General features: G+C 35.1%; 1 protein-coding gene across 3 annotated transcripts in view; it reads left to right on the forward strand.

The window, feature by feature from the left end:
- LOC110450375 (multidrug resistance protein 1A-like) overlaps positions 1-17,455 on the forward strand; it is a 32,004-nt gene that overhangs the window by 11,744 nt on the left and 2,805 nt on the right. For 2 of the 3 annotated variants that reach the window (XM_021497856.1, XM_021497859.1), the window contains 19 exons: positions 1,226-1,397; positions 1,873-1,997; positions 2,936-3,113; positions 4,326-4,439; positions 4,911-5,147; positions 5,653-5,856; positions 6,312-6,482; positions 6,851-7,012; positions 7,472-7,487; positions 8,196-8,299; positions 9,701-9,847; positions 10,378-10,482; positions 11,723-11,800; positions 12,182-12,265; positions 13,204-13,649; positions 14,348-14,510; positions 14,808-15,005; positions 15,546-15,752; positions 16,728-16,874. In XM_021497856.1, the coding sequence (XP_021353531.1) occupies positions 1,226-1,397; positions 1,873-1,997; positions 2,936-3,113; positions 4,326-4,439; positions 4,911-5,147; positions 5,653-5,856; positions 6,312-6,482; positions 6,851-7,012; positions 7,472-7,487; positions 8,196-8,299; positions 9,701-9,847; positions 10,378-10,482; positions 11,723-11,800; positions 12,182-12,265; positions 13,204-13,649; positions 14,348-14,510; positions 14,808-15,005; positions 15,546-15,752; positions 16,728-16,874 (3,058 nt within the window). The remainder of the gene's footprint in view (positions 1-1,225; positions 1,398-1,872; positions 1,998-2,935; positions 3,114-4,325; positions 4,440-4,910; positions 5,148-5,652; positions 5,857-6,311; positions 6,483-6,850; positions 7,013-7,471; positions 7,488-8,195; positions 8,300-9,700; positions 9,848-10,377; positions 10,483-11,722; positions 11,801-12,181; positions 12,266-13,203; positions 13,650-14,347; positions 14,511-14,807; positions 15,006-15,545; positions 15,753-16,727; positions 16,875-17,455) is intronic. The other variant, XM_021497858.1, reaches the window with a different exon arrangement.

Genomic DNA, 17,455 nt, shown 5'->3' on the forward strand with positions numbered 1-17,455 from the left:
GTAAACTTGCTAGATACATTTTTGAGGCAAATAAGGCACGAGTGACGTAAACATGCACATCAATATAATTTATATAAATGTCTATTTATGTATTATTGACATTTGTATCGTTACGGATTACATGTTGTTGTAGTTAATGTCAGATGTTAATGAGGCTGCTGATGATGATGATGATGAAGAGGATGTGGATGATGATGATGATGATGATGATGATGTGAGAGCGTTAATGATTGTTGAATGCACAATAATGAAGTGGGAGTGATAATGAGTGTTGATTGCATAATACATATACGTAATTTGTAATTTATTGTAAAGTATAGTTATCCAATAAGTTGTCAAATAAAAGTTGAATTGTGTGTGTGTGTGTGTGTGTGTGTGTATGTGTGTGTGTATCATATTGTATGTTGTCTCTGTATTGTTTTGTATATATGTTATGACTGATAAGTCAACCGAATAAAAAGTATAAAGAACTTGAACTATCCGAACCAAGATGTTTTGAAATGGCCTATTTAAATGTATTACGGAGAGAGGAGGGACGTCATACAAAAGTCCCTAAAAATGGTAGTGGCTATTCGATGCTTAGCGTTCAGCATAAAGGGACATTACAACAACCAGTTCATCCGTTGTCAGTATAATGTGACTAGGTAAAATGTCGTGTTTGGTGCTTTCGACATGTTAATTCAGTGAGATAGCACTACAAAATCGGCATCTACTCCCCGCTATCACAGGGAGGCAAATACACCATCACACACTGTCTAGGCACACATACACACGTACAGGCATACACAACACATATGGAGGCACGTCCTTAAATGACCTTAGCTGTTATAGGACTTTAAACAAATAACCCTAACCAAACTTTTAGGGAGAAAGTATAATGCACACATTATTTTTTTGTGCGTACTCGAGTTAAATAGGGTAAGTTTTACTTTTTGATCATTATGCTAGTTGAATGCATTACTATTTGGATGTATTTGATAATTTGACATAATATTATTAATATATGACGATCACTTAAACATTTGTATGATCATCACTTTACAATATTATCCCAATATATATGCTTCATGATAACTGAGTAGCCTAGCGGAATGAGCAGAAGTAATTATTACAAGCTTTGATAGCAAGATGGTACATTAATGCTTGGTTGCATGATATTCTTGTGTGGACAGGCAGTAAAGATAATATCTATTTTTATAATATTAACTCATTTTTTTTCCTGTAGCGATATAAACCAGATTCACGAAGGCATAGGTGATAAAGTGAGTACATTTCTCCAGTGGTTCTCGTCCGCCATTGCAAGCTTCATCATAGGGTTCATATATGGATGGCAACTTACACTGGTCATGTTGTCGGTGGCGCCACTTCTCGGCGTGGCGGCGGGCGCTATGTCCAAGGTAGGTAACTCCTGACATTCGTATTCTGCGTGTAATATATTTTCGAAAGCAAAATTATTCAAACAAAATCAAAGAGGTATTTGTTGGGTAACTGGGAATTAATGTTTTCGTTGATAGGTACAAAAAAAAAGGCGAGTTCGTAGGTAGTGGAAAGGTATTGGCAAGTGAGCGCGTTTGTTGTGGGTTAAAAAACGGGAAAGTGAGCTCGGCTATCGTTAACAGGTACTGAAAGTGAGTTCAGTTGTCGTTAAAGATACGAAAAATGGGTTTGGAAGTCGTAAATAGAGGTGCAGAAAGGTGGGCACGCGAAGTATTGGCAATCTATTGGAAAACTAATGAAAGATTTGAAGATCGTTACAATTGCTTGGTATAGCTTAAACCACTTAGTCATTATGGATTTGTCAACATTTAGCTTTAGAAAAATAAAGGAATAACATATAAACAGTTGGTTATCAGAGTTTAAATGTTTGAACAGATAATGGCGTCCATGTCGTCGAAGGAGCTAAGTGCATATGCCAAGGCGGGCGCAGTGGCTGAGGAGGTTCTCGGCTCAGTCAGGACCGTGGTGGCCTTTGGAGGTGAACGTAAGGAGTGTCAAAGGTGTGTAAAATATCATCCCTACCATATAAGGTCAACAATACAATATATGGTAATATGTGTCATCCTATAAAAGGTCGGAGAGTGGGACTCCAGTCATATACTTTTTAAGTATTTTCATACCGAAGAACGTAGGGGAATGCTCTATTTAAGACAGCTGTAATATATATTTATTTTCTATATCAAATAACTTTGAGTATGGTCATACAACACAAACTAAAGTATTGTCATCAGCTATTTGGTCTTAATACGATATAAGATAACGAATGTCATTCTGCAAAAGGTTGGGTTAAAGACAAATAACATCAGATACATTATTGCTATATTGTATGATGCAGATTTATTTTTTACAATGTAAAACAAATAAAAATTATATTACGTTCACACCACATATACAGTAAAGTATCGTTCACATACAAATAAATCATTGAGGTTTTTCATAAAATCAATATAGTTTCATTTACATGGTATAATTGTCGCTACGTATACCATATAACATTCATTTGAAGGGATATGTATCCGCACGGGGTAGGGTACTTCTACCATTACGTGGCCACCATCAATAAACTGATTATGCTGGTACAAGTCTGATGCGGGGTTTGGGGAGTTTTGGAGGGGGCTTATTTTTGTTTTCTGTCTGTTGTTATTCCATTCGATGTAAAGTATGATATCGTCTTACGCTTTTTTTCTTCCTTTGCTAACACTTCGCCAGTTTGGCCTGTGATACTTAATAATGATTTGGATTAGTAATGCTGTCAAGATATTATCAATTAAAGTTAAGTAAAATTGACAAAAAATGTAAATGTACATACAAAACAAGAATCTGAGTAAAGAGTTCGTGACTGTTTTGGAAATTCCTGAAATAAAATAATTGAAATATAATCAGCTCAATGGAATAATGTTTAAATCAAACAAATCATTAATGTTTTCCACTTTGACAGGTACAACAAGCACTTAAAAGAGGCACGTGACATTGGTGTGAAGAAGTCGTTAGGTAACGGCTTGTCCTTTGGTGTGACGTATATGTTGATTTTCCTTACTGACTCCCTCGGGTTCTGGTATGGTGCAAAGCTGACAAGGGATCAGCCTGATCTCTACAGCCCTGGGACTATCCTCATTGTGAGTAACAATCGACAGAGTCCTGATAAAACATTGTTTTCAAGTTCTTTTTAGGACCCAAATCAACCCCGATCTTGATTGGTCAACCTCTGTTTCTAGGGAGCTTTGAAACTGCAATCTCTGTGGCCGCTACAACTCTTCCACTAACAGGTGCTTAGCTGTGATGGCAAAATTGATACCCTTAGCGAGTACTTTGGTACATTTTAACATCCATTAAGGGGCGGAATTGGTAAACATATAACCTACCTGCAGTATTAGAGCGCAATATTAGGCGAAATGTCTCAATGATGTTTCACAGCTGAGGTAGCTTATTCGGCACACTGTGGCTCAGTAAATTGTTTTCAGCGATTTTGAGTCGATATACCGGTCATTTACTCTATTTGCTTGACAAAGGAATCAGACGTTGTCGAAAGATCGCAATATAAATGTTCAATTCCTGTTTGTTTCCAAAACACACATCCTTTATCATTCATACCAAACTGATGTATCTTATTCCTAATTCATGGCTTAGGTAACACATTAAAATATGTTTTACACATTCCTAGCTCCAGAAAAAAGGTACCTATATGTAAATGTATATTAAATAGCAAATAGGGACCAATGACCCTATTAAAATGCTTACGGTAAAAGGGACAAACATGGCGCAGGCAATATTTGTAGGCAATTATTTTTTTCCATTAGAGCTCCAGCATGGGAAAAGCATAATTAGCCAACACAAATCCACCAAAACACTTAACATTATACTGAAAGTTGAGCGAACATGTTAAGTTAACGAAATGTTCTAACATAATGTTAAGCAGCTTACACCTAGTAAAATAGGAAAAGGAAACAACGACTGACACTAAAAATACATTTTCTTTTAATTGTTTTTGTTGTTCACAACATGTTTTTGGATACTGCCAGTGCTGGCCTGGTTTCAGTATCCTTACAATTATTCATTCATTCGTTCATTCATTTTCATTCATTCATGTAATATTTATTCATTCATTCATTCATTTATTAATTCCGAAAATATCTCCGCTATGAGTTAAAAATAATAACAATGGTAATTATAATAGTCAGTAAGAATACCTATGTTTATAATCGTACTGTGCTATGTTATAAAATACAAGGAACTAACTGTAAGTCAGACCCTACCGGAAGGTTTGCGTCTCCAACTGCTATTGCCGCGAAAAAAATGCTATCTTGTCTTACCCCAGTTGTATTTTTTAGGTATTTTTCAGCATCGTTATTGGTGCCTTCGCTATGGGCAATGCCATGCCCAACCTACAGGCTTTATCCTCTGGTAGAGGAGCAGCTTATATGGTTTATAAGCTTATTTCACTGGCAAGTAGTCTGTCACCTTTTTTTGAACATATACCAACAAATTTCTCAGAAAACTACTTTTCAAGAATGCCAGGATTGGGATTGAATATTACAAATTATATGATTAAACTTAAAATTATTAAACCAATAAATCATATATAATGTACTTATTTTGATATTCACTCGATTTATTTGGATCACAGTTGAAAAAATGCATATGAATGATAAATATGCCAGAGAAAATTAGTGTTATTGGAAATGACAAGTTGTGATTATCCAAAACAATAAAGAAGTTTCTGTCAAATTAATTGATATGTTTAACATTCAAGATATTATAATTAATTATTTACTATTCAAAACGTTGATCTTATTTACGTAATATATTTTTCAATTAATTTGAAGTAGTTTACTATTAAACATTTTTTTCTCTCTAAAAAAACCATTTTGTTTTCAACTAGGTGTTATAAACATTCATGCTTTCGAAATTGACAGGTTCCTGTCATTGACAGTAATTCCGAAGAAGGAAAGAAGCCAGGGAGTGTCGAAGGTACTATCAAATTTCAGAAGGTAAAATTTAGGTATCCAGCACGTGAGGATGTAGTTGTTCTTGATGGCATTGACCTTGCTATCGATAAAGGTCAGACGGTTGCCTTGGTTGGATCAAGTGGATGTGGAAAGAGTACTGTCGTACAGCTTCTTCAACGGTTCTACGACCCTCAAGAAGGACAGGTCAGTATTCCATGGGTCAAGTTGGTTTATGGAATAATTTCCCAAAATATTAAATTTTGAAAACGAAATTACTCGTATAGGGGTCCAAAATAATCATCAAATCATGAAATACAACATACAAATGCAACAGTTGATCAGGTTTTCAACACAGCTATCCCCAATATTTACTGATAACGATTGATACCAATAAAAAAAGTGTTATTGAATATCAAGATATGATGGTGTGTCACCTTGAAACGCATAGATCATACACCAGTTGACATATTTGGTTTGTTTGTATTTTTCGTAATTCTTAGCATGCAGAACTTTCAAAAATAGTTAATGAACGTCCTGTTCAAGTTTTTTTTTTTCTTATAAATATTGTTTTCCTTAATTGTTTTTGTTTTTTTGACTTATGGCTTGGCATCACAATTGCCGATAATGACTGTTGGGTTATGACTATATGGAATTATTTTTACGTAGTTTTTAGAGAGATATTGAAGCGGTTTCTTTTCTACGTTTGTAGATTCTGATAGATGACGTCGACATAAAGGAACTGAATGTAAAATGGTTACGACAGCACATCGGGATCGTGAGCCAGGAACCGATACTTTTCGCCACTACCATTGCAGAAAATATCCGTTACGGCCGAGAGGGCGTCACCGATCGCGAGATCGAGAATGCTACCAAGATGGCTAATGCTCACAACTTCATCATGGATCTCCCGGATGTACGTGACAGGTTTTGAAGCTGTCGTTGATGTCTTTTGTGTCAGCGCAGTGTTTATTTGCACATACAAAATTTAGCCTGCTAAAATGTTTTTTTTTTTGTAATGTTTATTTTGCACTCATAAACAAGTTCCATGTTCTATTTTGTCCGATGAGGCGATGTATGTTCAAGATAATTTTATACAGTTTTTCAGTAATGAATGGTTATGGGATTGGTTATGGTCCATTTGCGCAGTTACATTTTTGCGATTTCTTTGGGGAAGTTTTGAATTCGCACAGTAATAAAGTTTTCGGTATCAACATTCATAGTGTTATTCAAAATGTAGTTTCCACTTTTTCCACCACAGGGATTTATTACACCGCATGAAAACCTTCGCAAAATGATGCAAGCTTGAACATTGCCTTGTTTGCATCACATCAAATCAGTTATTACAGTATAAACAATAACGTATTTCAGAAATACGAGACACTGGTTGGAGAGCGAGGAGCTCAGCTGAGTGGTGGTCAGAAGCAACGAGTGGCTATCGCACGTGCCCTAGTCAGGGATCCACGTATACTCCTACTGGACGAAGCCACGTCGGCCCTCGACACTGAGAGTGAGGCTGTTGTACAAGAAGCTCTCGATAAGGTTAGAAGTCTAAATGGAAATGACGGGAATTTCGAAAGCTACATTCATTTCATCTACCTCATGAATTTCCGTCCCTCACTTAGAAACTTCAATAACAGTTACCAAGAGTATCAAACACAAAATATGTTTTAAACATTATATTGCATTTACCTTTCAGCGTTGTCATGCAATTTTAAATATGTGTATGCATACCCATTTTTGTAGTGCAAAATAGTTTTCTTCTTCTGCTAAGTGTTGTTTCGGGTGCAGCAGAGCTTCACGAGAAGTACCGATTTCAGCTAGAATTTGATGGCATTATTATTATGTATATATTGTATACAGTAAAAATATAGTTGTGCCTATCAAACTTTACTTATGATTTGTACAAGGCTCGAGCAGGCAGGACCACCTTAGTTGTTGCACATCGACTGACTACAATTAAAACCGCGGATACCATAGCTGGTTTTAAAGATGGCGTCATAGCCGAGAGGGGAACCCATGACCAATTAATGCAGAAGGGCGGTATCTACAGTACACTTGTCAAACTGCAGGTATGTTCTTGTGATTATTTCAGAAGAACATGAAAACATCAGTAAAGCACGATTCAAACACTAAATGGTAAATGTCGGTCTAAAAGACAGGTTGTTTTTCTGCCGTTCACCAAAATGCATGCTTTTGAGAGAAAAGAATTTCTAAATGTGTAATTTCGTCTTCGTTTTTCTCTGATAAATGTTAAATACTCATCTAATTTGCTAAATGAATGAAAAATAAATATTACTTAATATAAGTTAAATTCGTCTTACACGGTACCAAGTAAATAGTTTTAAATGTATAGGCAAAAAGCAAAAACCAGAATTTATGAAATATTCAACTTTTACAAGTTATACAGAATATGTTTTTTATTTCTTCTACATGTATGACTGATATAAGCTTAATAATCATTGTCCTTATTTGCATGATTTTTTCTTGATGAGTATCAGCCTCTTATTGAGTGTTCTCTTTACTTTCAGACGAAGAGCTCAGGAGGTAATATATATATTTAGTTCGACGTAATGCTCTAAACTATTTCGATTGTTCCCTCGTATCAAAACAGTGTCCACTCATTTCACTATTTATAATAACACAAAACTGTTATTGTTGAATATTGCAACTGCTAACATAATGGATACTTAGACTGGCCTTTTATTTGTCCAAGTGTAATACTGTTTTTCATTCACATTGCATCATATAGACGGTGTGATATGATACGATGCCTATCCAAATATTTTATAAACACGGATTTTCAAACGTTTTCATAATATCTACTTTAAATATGGCAAATATCATGAACAGGTCTTAAACGTTTCAGTTTAATATATCTCATTCGCGCTGTTAGAGTTCATAATCATGAGCGACAAATTGCGTAATAAAGTTTCAATACACATCATATACATTTGTATACACAAATAGGGGGAAAGCAAGTGCCACAGAGCCCTTATATTATGTTATAGAAATTTAAACGCAGTAAAAAAATAATTTGTCATGACACGTGTCGATTAATCATCTGCTTGGTGAATGGTGCCTTCTGAGACCTTTTGGTTAGGCACATGCACATCAACCAGCTATCTGATGAATTTTGTGAGGTTGGTCACGTCAGGAAAAACAATAAGATACTCTTAAATGTATTGTTTAAGCAACTATAATGTTATAATAAGATATTTCAAGTTTTGTAAATTCTATCTTAACTTACAAAAGGTGACAATAACCTGCTTGAGAAGGCGACAGATACTGGGAATAAAATACATCACACAGTTGGTGGGATAGACGCAGACGCTGGCAAGGATGATGCTGAAAAAGAGGCAAGTACTACATCGTATGTTTGGATGGAAGAAACTGCAGTATGTTTCATGTAACGTTCACATCTTCAGTAATATTACCTGTAATATATGCGCCAAGAGATCACTGAGCGATAGTTTAGGATCCCCTTACCACTGCCAAGAATTGAAACTATACATTGGGAAGGGTTTCTACGGCATGACTATACCTTTGGTAATCATTACTGAAATAGAAAGCATACCTTGCGGAATGTTTATGTAAACACATCAAAACGATGAAATAAATCAAAATATATACAACGGTGTTATCACTGTTATGCATGTAAAATATAATTGGACCAGAACAATATTCAAACAATTGAACGCCGATCACTATACTGTCGCTATAACTAATGTGATAGCTAAGGGGTATGATGGGAAAATACTGCCTTACTTGCAAGCTAGATTTTCCAACTGTGCGGTTCAGCAACGTCGAGCGTGGTCAGTAGTTGGATTGGTGACCGCCCCTACGAAACACCAACTGAGCTTAATGGTCAACAGACGTATATCCTAAACAAGTTGAGCTTCATGTTAAAAAAAACACGTTAATGCCAAAGTGTCAACAAAAACGCAAATCGAACTCAAAATCGATAAAACTAGGAGGAGAAATATGAACACGGGAAAGATTAACAGGGAAGAAATGAAATAAGAACAAAGATAATAAGACCATGTGTTCTGGAGGGTAAGCGTCTCCTCCTCATCGATAGCATCCGCCATGTAATTCTAGGTCAAATCCAAGTCATGTCACGTCCTCGCATCGAGAACTCGAGAACTGTTGACAACAAAATCAGAAGGCACAATAATGAGCATAATAAAAAACTTCGAACTCCATATCACACAAAGAAATACAATGTTTCCCTTTGAGATTCTTATCATTGTTCTTACAATCCATTCTCAAATTCTAACGTTTCAGTGTCGTCAATTAAAAGGACTCATTTATTATGTTTTACATGTAGTCGAAAACCTTTTTCATATTTTCACAGATTTGACGGGAAACATCATAACCCCTACAATATGTACAACTTTTGGCGTAGGAATTTAAACATGTTCCCCTTTTTTACTCAAATTTTTCGCTTGAATCGATATCAGTTCCTTAATTGTTATTTACCTCCACAACGTTATCTCATTGACGTCCTATATATTCATATGGAGCACAACGTATATTTTCAAAATATATTTTGACACTGTTGTATCGTTTTATGTTTTTTTTGCAAAAAAAACCCCAACAGGTCACAGATATCATGATATGTAGAAGTACCAACATAATCTTGTTAAATATTTATGACCATGTTGTTCGTTATACGTGAGTAAACAAAAGTAGAAGTGCTAAGAACGTATCCTGATGGCATTGAATATAGGTTTGTATATTTTCATTTTATTCTACAGGAGGAAATTAAAAACAAAGGGTCGTTTGGAAGGATTATGCGCATGAATGCCCCTGAATGGTATTTCATCATCATCGGCTGCATTGGAAGCATCATGTTTGGTGCTGTTCAGCCAGCTTTTGCCGTCCTTTTCGCCGGGATTCTGGAGGTTAGTAGCATCCTGTTATATTTTTCATTGTCAGATTTTTGAGGTTTACTCTTAGTGTTATACGAAAAAAGGAGTAGCTGATACCTTCCTTTTATATTCATTTTATCATACTGAATGTGAAAAATTGTGAATATTTTCTTCTATTGTTTTACGTTACGAATTATTTCGTGTTGTCAGCATCTACCACAAAACAGTCGTACAACGATACGTTTATTTTTACAGCATAACCTTTTACGTTCACAATTAATAATATCATGTACAGACGTATACCACCCACATATGATGCCTTTTATATGGATATGAGACATACTTAATTACATGTACGCTTAGTTGTGTGAAAATGGCAATTAAAATTACTGGGATGTATTCTGTAGATAGAAATTAGTAATATTGCATTGATGATAAACAATTCTAATGGGGTGTTTCCGGTTCTTAAATCAAAACAGACTAGAACATATTATCTGGATCATCACAAAGTATTTTTAAGTAAATCGCTGGTGAATTTTTCGTACTATTTTGTGTTTGTATAGGCATTTGCGTCAACAGATACTGAATACCAGAAAAGAGAAATTGCAAAATACGTCGCCATTTTAGTAGGGATCGCAGTGGGAAGCTTTATTGCTTTGACTCTCCAAGTAAGTATTTCACCAAGTACAGAGTTGAGGTATAAGATATTTTATTTAATCATAATATTTGCAGTTCAGTGTATGTATTCTAGGAAAATAACGCCAATTTATATACATTGTGAACCGGAACAATCTCTTGATATCTATGTTCTGACAAAATCCCGGAAAAAACCATTTCGTCAAAATTGAACAGCCATTGCGATCGTTGTTGCATTTTGGAATATATATGATTTTTAAGTGCAAAATACTTAGATGGGTAAAAAGGTGTTCATTGTTGAAAATATTTTGTTTGAATAACAATTTAACATATGAAATATCAAATAGAATTTTTTTTAAAAGAGTGTTATTTCTACAAGTAATCCAGAACTGTCTAAATCGAACGAAACAGTCAACAGTTGCAGACAGCAACACTGATGGTATAGCAGTTAGGTGTTTAATCAATAATAACAGTCCATTATTGTACAACTTAAACTAGCTGCTGTGTGTATTTCGTAACATTGCGATTTCAGTAACATTGAGCTTTACGCAAAGTTTTACTTCGGGGACTTGTTTTTTTTTTTATAAAAAGTAACGAAAACACTTTCATAATAAGTAATTAGCTGTTTTTTTGTTTGTACATATATATCAGTTTATTCACGTTATTCTGCATCCTCAAAATTATAGGTGCGTACTCATTTACGTCCTCCTGAATAAATCATGACGAAATCGAAGGCTTTGTATGCGCCACATTATGGATGTTACAAGTAGACTATTTCGATCCTCTGATTTACATCAGAGTAATCGCTCGGCAGCGTAACCGTTCTAAAGTCGGGTGTCTCTCCTCTGTAACATTCAAAGAACAGAAATCAGTATATTGATTGGTCGTTATATTTTAACCCAAAAGCAATCAAATAGCTAACTTTCGATTATGTCACATTATGTTTGAGGGATACTCAGAACGTAAGTGAGTGTAACCCTGGCGTATCGAGAATAATTACATTGTCCAATGTAATGGTTGGTAAATACGACAATACCGAAGTGTAAACGAAACCACATCTCGATATACAAACTCGATGACACTAAACCTGTGGAAACCAGGATTTGTACAACAGGGTATATCGGTATGAAAATTAGGCTAGTATAATTCAAAGATAGACGAATAGACAGTCTAAGTAGTGTTGAGTTTAGACAGGTTTCGTAATATACCTTTGTAAAGATTGTTTTTGTTTTGTTTTCGTTCTATATGAACCTAACTGTTATCTGTTAATAGGGATACATGTTTGGGAAATCAGGTGAAATCTTAACTATGAGACTACGAAGTATGAGTTTCAAAGCCATGCTTAGACAGGTAAGTATTTTCTTTACATAGGAACAAAAAACAATCAATTTATTGTAAAAAGAAAATATAAGAGAAAATATTTTTAACTTGTACAGAATTGAGAAAATTCATAATACATTACTTTAACCCTTTTTACACATAATATGTGCACTCTTTAAAAAAATGGACCAATTTCTTAATCGGCTATATTATCCTGTTTACTGCATGAAAATGGCAGAAGAGTAAAAAACAGATACATGTAACTAAAGATGGCGTCCAGAAAGTGTATACATGTATATGAAAATTGGAATTCAATTATTTTCATTGAAATTATTCTATTTAGTAATTATTGATAATGATGCTGATAGACAATACCATTAACGGATATCATAACAACACGTCAAATTGTAGGAAATAGCGTACTTTGACGACCATAAGAACAATACAGGAGCGCTAACCACGAGGCTGGCCACAGAAGCATCTGATGTCAGGGGAGTAAGTTATCTTTTCCGTTAAATTAATTATATTGAAGAGGCTTGAAACTTGAATCTGCTGAATATTCATTCATTCCTGTTAATATTGATGATATTTAAACAAATTATAAATATACCTGTATTCTAACAATTATTGTTTGCCATCTTGACATATAAAACAAATCTGTTATGTTAAACTTTCTTCTCATAGAGTGTGTATCAGTGTCATTAGACAGATACATGGTAAAATTTCACCCTAGAGTAATTACTGGTAAAGGTTATCATTATGTTAGTTAATTGAAGATTTGCGTTTAAATCGGTGTCTTACATATTGTCCGCAAATGCCGACAGTTTAATCACGATATACAACCGCAAACCGAACAAAAACGAAAAAAATAAATAAAAGGTTATCCCCTTTATATAAACGCAATGAAATGGGATTCTTCCATGAAGCACTAGCATACACTAAAAGGGATATGCACGACCTAGTTTAATGTAACAAAAGCTATAAATTTACTGATCACACATTTGTATAGCGTAATTGAAAAGTACCATCGCAAAATAATTTTAGATTAAACAAAACAAATATTAGCAAATAATATAATACAGTAGCACAAGATTAAATTGGCTAACATCCACAACTCGGTAGTAATGGTTCATTCATTTATGACTGAATTTGGCATGTTATGTTTTACTTAGTGTTGGTTTCTATTATATTACATAAGCTCCTATCCCATATTGTCTTCTTCATTAATAAAGTGTTCTGACATGTATATAGCACCATGCGGCTTCAGCAGCATTTCGACCTCAGTCTTCTCTGACGAGATATTATTAATCAAAACATGGATATTTGTTACTTTGAAGTTTGTATTTCTTATTAACGATACTTGTGTCTAACAATGATTTTGCAATTATTGATATTGCAATGTTTAAATTGTATTATGGTTTCATTTGTTTCAGTCATCGGGAGCAAGAATGGGCAAGCTCTTAGAAAACATAGCTAACATGGGAACGGCCCTAATCATATCATTTATATATGGGTGGCAGCTTACCCTAATCATCATAGCGTTCATACCCATCATAGCTGCCGCAGGAGCTCTTGAATTTCAACTCCTCTCGGGAGTAGCTGGCAAGAACAAAGAGGCACTAGAGGGCGCTGGCAAGGTAGCAACAGAGGGCATTGGGAACATCCGAACGGTAGCAAGCTTAACAAAAGAGGAGACTTTTTTCAATCTGTACGTTGCAGGTTTAAATACACCGTACACTGCGGCGAAGAGGAAGGCTCATTTGATAGGAGTGGCGTTTTCGTTCTCACAATCCGTAGTTTTCTTTTTGCACGCAGCGGCCTTCTACTATGGTGCCTACCTCGTCAGGGAGGGCGAAATGGAATTTGATGACGTATTCAAGTATGTCTGGGAATGTGATATGTACATACAAAACATATTGTAAAAATTGTAAAAATGAATTGCCTGCCCTATTTCCAACAAACTTTCTATGGTTCCTCCCAAAACCATTTCCAAAACTTTACACACGTATTTTGTAATATTATTATCACTCTTATTGAATGAATTATATCTTTATCGAAACGAATAGTAAACAAATTAAATATTGTCAAAATCTATATCCTTTCACGAACGATTGTTAATTGATTGTTGGATGTAAAAAATGACATCTATTTAACGCAAATACTTATCGTTCGAACTTTTATCAAATATTTCTAAAAGACTTAATAAGGGTATATTCCTGAACAAGTTCAACTTATGATGCATTTTACAGGAAAAATGAAACTAAATACGTCGGAACAGAAGTTAACATATAACATATACAACAGATATGAACACAAACAGTATGGGGATCGACCGTTGCACTGGTGATCATGCATATGTTGCAATCAAGATGATTGAATGCAAATGATAAAAAAGACAAATGCCAATAAAAGTAGCGCTAAATCAAAAATAAACACTCCTTTAGATTGTTTGATCTTCTTCATGCTCATAAACGGGAAGAAACTCAAAGTTACAAAGAGCTCTTCAGAGGAACTCTTCTTCGCGACTTTAACCTGTACAGTGGAACCATTTTATCAACTCTTTTGATTTGATTACAGAGTATTTGCTGCTGTCGTGTTCGGTGCCATGGCTATGGGAAACGCAAGTGCATTTGCACCTGATGCTTCCAAAGCACAAGTGTCTGCAGGTCATATTTTCACATTGCTGGACAGAAAACCAATTATAGATACCGAATCGGATGATGGGATAAAACCAAATGATGTAAGTAAACATAATGCTGTTATAACTCCTGCATATCCTTTAAAACTGAAGTCAAACTTTAATTCACATATCCGCTAAAAGAAGCCGACTTATTCTCTAATAAACAGAAAAGTAGAATGCACGCCCAATGTCTTTGTGTAGTTCGCGGTATTCGTTTGCTACTTATGTGTTCTCATATACTAATTATCCTTAAGTATACAAAAGAGGTATTGTTATATCGTATATAAAAACTTTTTGAAATTTAGATTTCTTTTTCGAAAGAAAAACATATTTGACATATTGGCACGGTTATTACAGGAAAAATTCGACAGCAAGGTTACATTTGTAAACGTGGAGTTCCGGTACCCCACTCGACCCGACATTCAGGTGCTTCAGGGACTGAACCTAACGGTGGAGCCAGGTCAGACACTAGCATTGGTTGGGACCAGTGGGTGCGGCAAAAGTACGACAGTACAACTCATTGAGAGGTTCTATGACACTGAGGATGGATCGGTGGTAAGTTCGTGTTGCGAATGTGGGGACCACAGTGTGTGGCAAGCATGCCAAAAATACAAGGTCAAGATATCAGTCATGCAGTTGTTTTAATAATTGATTATAATCGCCTGGTTTATGTTTGGTGATTATTTCATGTATTTCGAGACTTTCCCCCGCGTTCCAAAAATAAGAATTACTAGGCAATCCAGAAATATCATCAGACTTCATTTGCTTACAATTTGCAATGTGATCACACAAGATACATATATAACTAATAATAATAGAATATATTTGTTGTTGTAACGTTTACCATACAAACTGGTCGTCTTCGCAATTGATACCAGTATACAATAAAAACGCGAAAATATAAATTTGAATTATTAAACGAAATTATAAATGTGCAATTGTTCCCATCACAGACGTACTAATGTTCCAGCAGTACATGTAGCAGGCATTTATGTTAATTGGATTTACCACAAAGAGAGAGTCATTGTTGTGTTCAGTAAGGACTGGTTTATGTTTATATTCATAATGGGCAAAATGTTTCGTTCTTGCCGCCAGATGCTGGACAAACACAACGTGAAGGACATGAATATCCATTGGCTACGATCCCAGATCGGTATTGTGTCCCAGGAGCCAGTGCTGTTTGACTGCAGCATTGCTGAGAACATTGCCTACGGCGACAACGATCGTGTGGTGCCAATTTCGGAGATCATCGAGGCTGCTCGCAAAGCCAACATTCACCAGTTCATCGATGCTCTACCAGATGTGTGTAAAGCTTCTAGTACCTTTTTCCTGCTTATCTGCGTTCTCTGCACCCCTAGAATACGTTATGACGGAATCGAATTTATGCGGTTTGCTATTTGATTTGATCAATCGCTAGGCTGATACAATTATCCTTTGAAAATTACAGAGGAGAGACACCCAACATTAAAGTTAGTATTTTTTTACCGCCACGCTGCCGCGCGATTCCGCTGATGTCCTTCAAATGATCACACTAATCTACTTCTATCATCAAAAAGTCGCTCGGACAGAGCATTGTATAATTATATATAATCCAGGGGTGCTGGGAACGTAACCTCTGTACTTTTGAGGAAGATCTTGGGTATGAACTGTGGATATTTTATTTATTTAGTATATGACATTATGTGCATTCCTAACGACCAATCAATTTAAGAAGTAAGAAGCAAAATAACGATCATGTATCTCCATTTCAACCTCCTTTTTATCCATGGTATACATATAATTTGTAAGTCGTATAGATAAACTCATTGTGATCACATATGTATTTCACGAAAATGTGTTAATTCGCAAGATGGATAGGTTGTACTAAAGAACAATAATAGAATCCATTACCTGTAACTGAGCGAGATCGGGTTGTTATCTCAGTCGAAGGCTAACATTCTGTAACCACCGAGGAATAAGCACATGATGGAAAAAATGTAGAGCAATGACCACATGAAGTTCTCGTACTTGCAGAGATGTTTTAAAAAGATAACAAAAAGTCTGTGTAATTTCTCTAATTCACAACCCGTGAACGACTACAACCTAGAAGAGATGTAATAATATTCACAATTGTTTAGACATTGAAGTAAATGGAACGCTTCTCTACGTAAATGATTGTGAGCATTGTTATTTTTCATTCGTACTTAATTGTGGTCTCTTTTGCAATTATTATTTCTAAAGAAATACTGACATATTCAAAACATTAGGGCATTATTAATGAGACTGCATCATTCACAGGGTTATGAAACCAATGTTGGATCAAAGGGGACACAACTCAGTGGAGGACAGAAACAACGAGTTGCAATTGCACGTGCGTTGATCAGAAATCCTAAGATACTGCTGTTAGACGAGGCCACATCTGCTTTAGATACGGAAAGTGAAAAGGTACAGTATAAAGACCATACCAACTAAACGTTTAGTCTTTTTAACGTGACAAGATGTATTGATTTTTAATCATGAGATAATGATATTTATAATATAACCGTGAAATTTTACTTCTTTTTTTTCTTCTAGAATACCGCGGATTCACATATGTATATATATATATAACACAACACGAAGACTATAATCGGCTATATATATTATAGTCTTCGTGTTTTGTTTTATTTATATTTTTACCGTCACGTACATGGACATTTAAAACTTTTTATTGCTATATATATAAATATAATGCTACAAATTTAATGGTTAATACAATAGATATGACTTCAATATTTCAAAGACCATTGCCTAAATTGTGAATTAAGTACTTGACTCAAATGGGAATGAAATAATATCAACAAACAGAGATAAACTAGATGTGCCCTTCATTATTTCAATAGTACTTATATTTATCACATAATATAATGTAGTATCTAGTGAATATACCCGTCATATTTGTTGCCTATTAACTCATGTAATATGATCTATCTGCCCTGTGACTTGTAAGTTTCAATCGTTTCAATTGTGACGTCACTTGTGACGGA

This window comes from Mizuhopecten yessoensis, unplaced genomic scaffold (assembly GCF_002113885.1).
Source record: "Mizuhopecten yessoensis strain PY_sf001 unplaced genomic scaffold, ASM211388v2 scaffold5193, whole genome shotgun sequence".
Lineage (NCBI taxonomy): Eukaryota > Metazoa > Mollusca > Bivalvia > Pectinida > Pectinidae > Mizuhopecten > Mizuhopecten yessoensis.